General features: G+C 35.3%; 1 protein-coding gene across 1 annotated transcript in view; it reads left to right on the top strand.

Annotated features, from left to right (window-relative positions):
- LOC117174188 overlaps positions 1-2,652 on the top strand; it is a 1,286,801-nt gene that overhangs the window by 948,139 nt on the left and 336,010 nt on the right. Inside the window, exons 13-15 of the mRNA XM_033363042.1 lie at positions 5-282; positions 378-618; positions 980-1,210. Coding sequence (XP_033218933.1) covers positions 5-282; positions 378-618; positions 980-1,210 — 750 coding nt within the window. The remainder of the gene's footprint in view (positions 1-4; positions 283-377; positions 619-979; positions 1,211-2,652) is intronic.

Genomic DNA, 2,652 nt, shown 5'->3' with positions numbered 1-2,652 from the left:
TCAGGATCTTTGAAGTATGTATTCTTCAATGACAGGTCTATCATTTATGAACTTAGACGTTCGAATCCAATGGTTCATTATATTGGAGTCTTAGAACCTGAATTTTACGAGGCTGACGTGGATGTCATTCCGATTACATATCCTTTCGCAGGAAGTCATATATGGTGGCCAATCGAGAGAACTGATTCTCTTCAGGTTAACTTTGATTTCAAGAGCTCGAAGCCAATGGCAGTTGTTGCTTCTGGTGGCGTCAAGAGTGATCGCGGTCTGGGATATTGGGAGGTTAAAAGAAATCATTGATAAATAGATTCAATAAAACATAAGATTTTATTAGAAATTTTTCTGTAGCATCGCATAATACTATTTGTGTCTTACAGTTACGATTGGTAAACGATGAGATGCGTTTTAACCTAAAACCTGTTCTCAGTGAAAACATTACGGTTTCTACTTCAGTAAAGTTTCCACCATATAACACGTCTTGGCATGCTGTAGAATTGAATTATACAAAAGGAGAACTGAGCATTCTGGTTGACTACAGAAACAAGCAGAGCAAACTCTTTGCCATGACATTTGAGTTAAGCAACAAGGTTATCATTGGTAGTGGAAACAGCAACGCTGGTAAGTAGATGTCAATTGTGGAAAAGTGGCTATTATAATTAATATTACACTGGACTTTTGATTGAAGCACATTTTTGGACATAGCTTCCCTTGGCCTTGACACTCAATCGAACTAATCTGAACATAAATAGTTAGGTCTGCGAAAACCATTTCAATTCGAAATTCATAATATTACGCAAGATACGCGAGTCTCTACTCGCGCACTGCGCCTTTCCGTTACGATGCTAGTGTTTCTTGTGCCAATGCCACCTTCTCACGTCGAAAGGCGTAAATCGAGCCTGTTTCAATCGAAGCTCCAGTTTCGTACATTTTATTTGAGGTAAATGATACAGATGATGCGTAATTAGTTTTATCCTATCAGGTCTGGTTGGTTGTATGAGAGAGATCAAGGTTAATGGTCAAAGATTAGAACCAAGATACATTATTAATACGGAAAGAGTAGTTGGAGAAGTTGCCCTAGACAATTGTCAATTTGTGGATCCATGCACGAGACCAAACACCTGTGAGCATGGAGGAAAATGTTCTGTCAAGGAGGATAGGATTACATGCGACTGTGCAGACACAGGATACGTTGGCAAGAATTGTCACTTTGGTGAGAAACTCTTATAAGTACATGCAATTTATTACTATTGAGTATATTATACAACATTCTATAAAGGACATTAGAGGATATTTAATTACAAAATATTCCAGAATTCTCAACGAATTTGAGAAATAGAAGGATATTCTAAAAGATTTCAAAAACCCTAGAACATCCCAAAGCTTCCACGATATTCCAAAATATTTCAGAATATTCCAGAAAAGTCAGATACATTTCCGAGTTTAAAATGGATTTTAGAAATGAAAGAATATTTTTAAATGCATCAAACCACAACCGTAACTAGGATGGTACCTTTGGTGCTCCTCACTGGACGCCGACCGTAAGGGAGCACAAATGCAAAAATTAATTACCTAGAAAAATGTATGCATTTTTATTTTTAAATCAAAATATTGTCATTTATGCCATTGGTAACTTTGCAAATTTGTTAAAGTTTGTTCTATGGCGCTTTTTGCTCCGTGATTGGGTCGAGTGGGGTCAATATTGTTAACTGTCACTGGGCAGATTAGTTACGGCTCTGAGATGAACTTAATTAGTTTTCTAAATTTCACTGGAAGAATTCTATAACTTTTTGTTTTGTTAGCTTACATATATTTTCGAATATTGCTAAATGTTCCGCGAATAAAAGAACTAGTATTTCTTACAAAATAAAAATTCGATTTCTAAAACTTTCCCTGAGAGGAATGTTTTTCTTGAGTAAACATTTATGAAGTATTCAAAGTCTAATGTGTACCTTAGATTGAAATGTTGTCTCCAGAGTACCTGGTTTTTTTGAATGCGTAATAAAGCCTTGAAACTTTAATAATAATAGATTAAATAACAAGTAGGGTTAGGCACGTCTTTACCGCAAGAGGTCAATGTTTGCAGGGCGAGCAGTAAAACCAACGTTTTTCTTATCGTCCTGTGAACATTTGTTTTCCAAGTTAAGGACGTGTGAAACCCTACGAGTTATGCAGTATATTTTTTCGATGCCAGAATTTTATAAGGATGTAGAGCCACTAGAAAAGTGAGTGTTGTATAGCAAATTACCAAATTGGTGCGAGAACGTCGCATGGAGTAAGTGTATTTTGTTAATGATGATGATCAGTGACCAAACAATCTTCTTTTTTGTTTTTTACTTTCATACAATTTCTCAAAGTTCAGCTCTTATTTATCCTTAGATTTTTAGTATACTAAATATTGCATTGCTTCTTTCACTTTCTAATTTACGTTTAGAGATGGTATTTTGGTTGTTTCCTCCGTGAACTAAAGTGTACGAGGATTTTAATTTATAAAACTTTGCGAAGTATTTACTGCTAATTTAAGTTTTTGCCGATTCTATTATTGTAGATTGTTGTAGATGAAAACATACGATTGGTGTGGGAATTACTTGTTTGAGCTGTAATTGATAATTTCGCAATGCGCGAGATTTGAAAGTAGTTTGTTTTGAGGTAAAT

The sequence above is a fragment of the Belonocnema kinseyi genome, chromosome 6 (genome assembly GCF_010883055.1).
Source record: "Belonocnema kinseyi isolate 2016_QV_RU_SX_M_011 chromosome 6, B_treatae_v1, whole genome shotgun sequence".
Taxonomy (NCBI): domain Eukaryota; kingdom Metazoa; phylum Arthropoda; class Insecta; order Hymenoptera; family Cynipidae; genus Belonocnema; species Belonocnema kinseyi.
The sequence above is the reverse complement of the archived record's forward strand: the minus strand, read 5'-3'. Positions and strand labels throughout refer to the sequence as shown.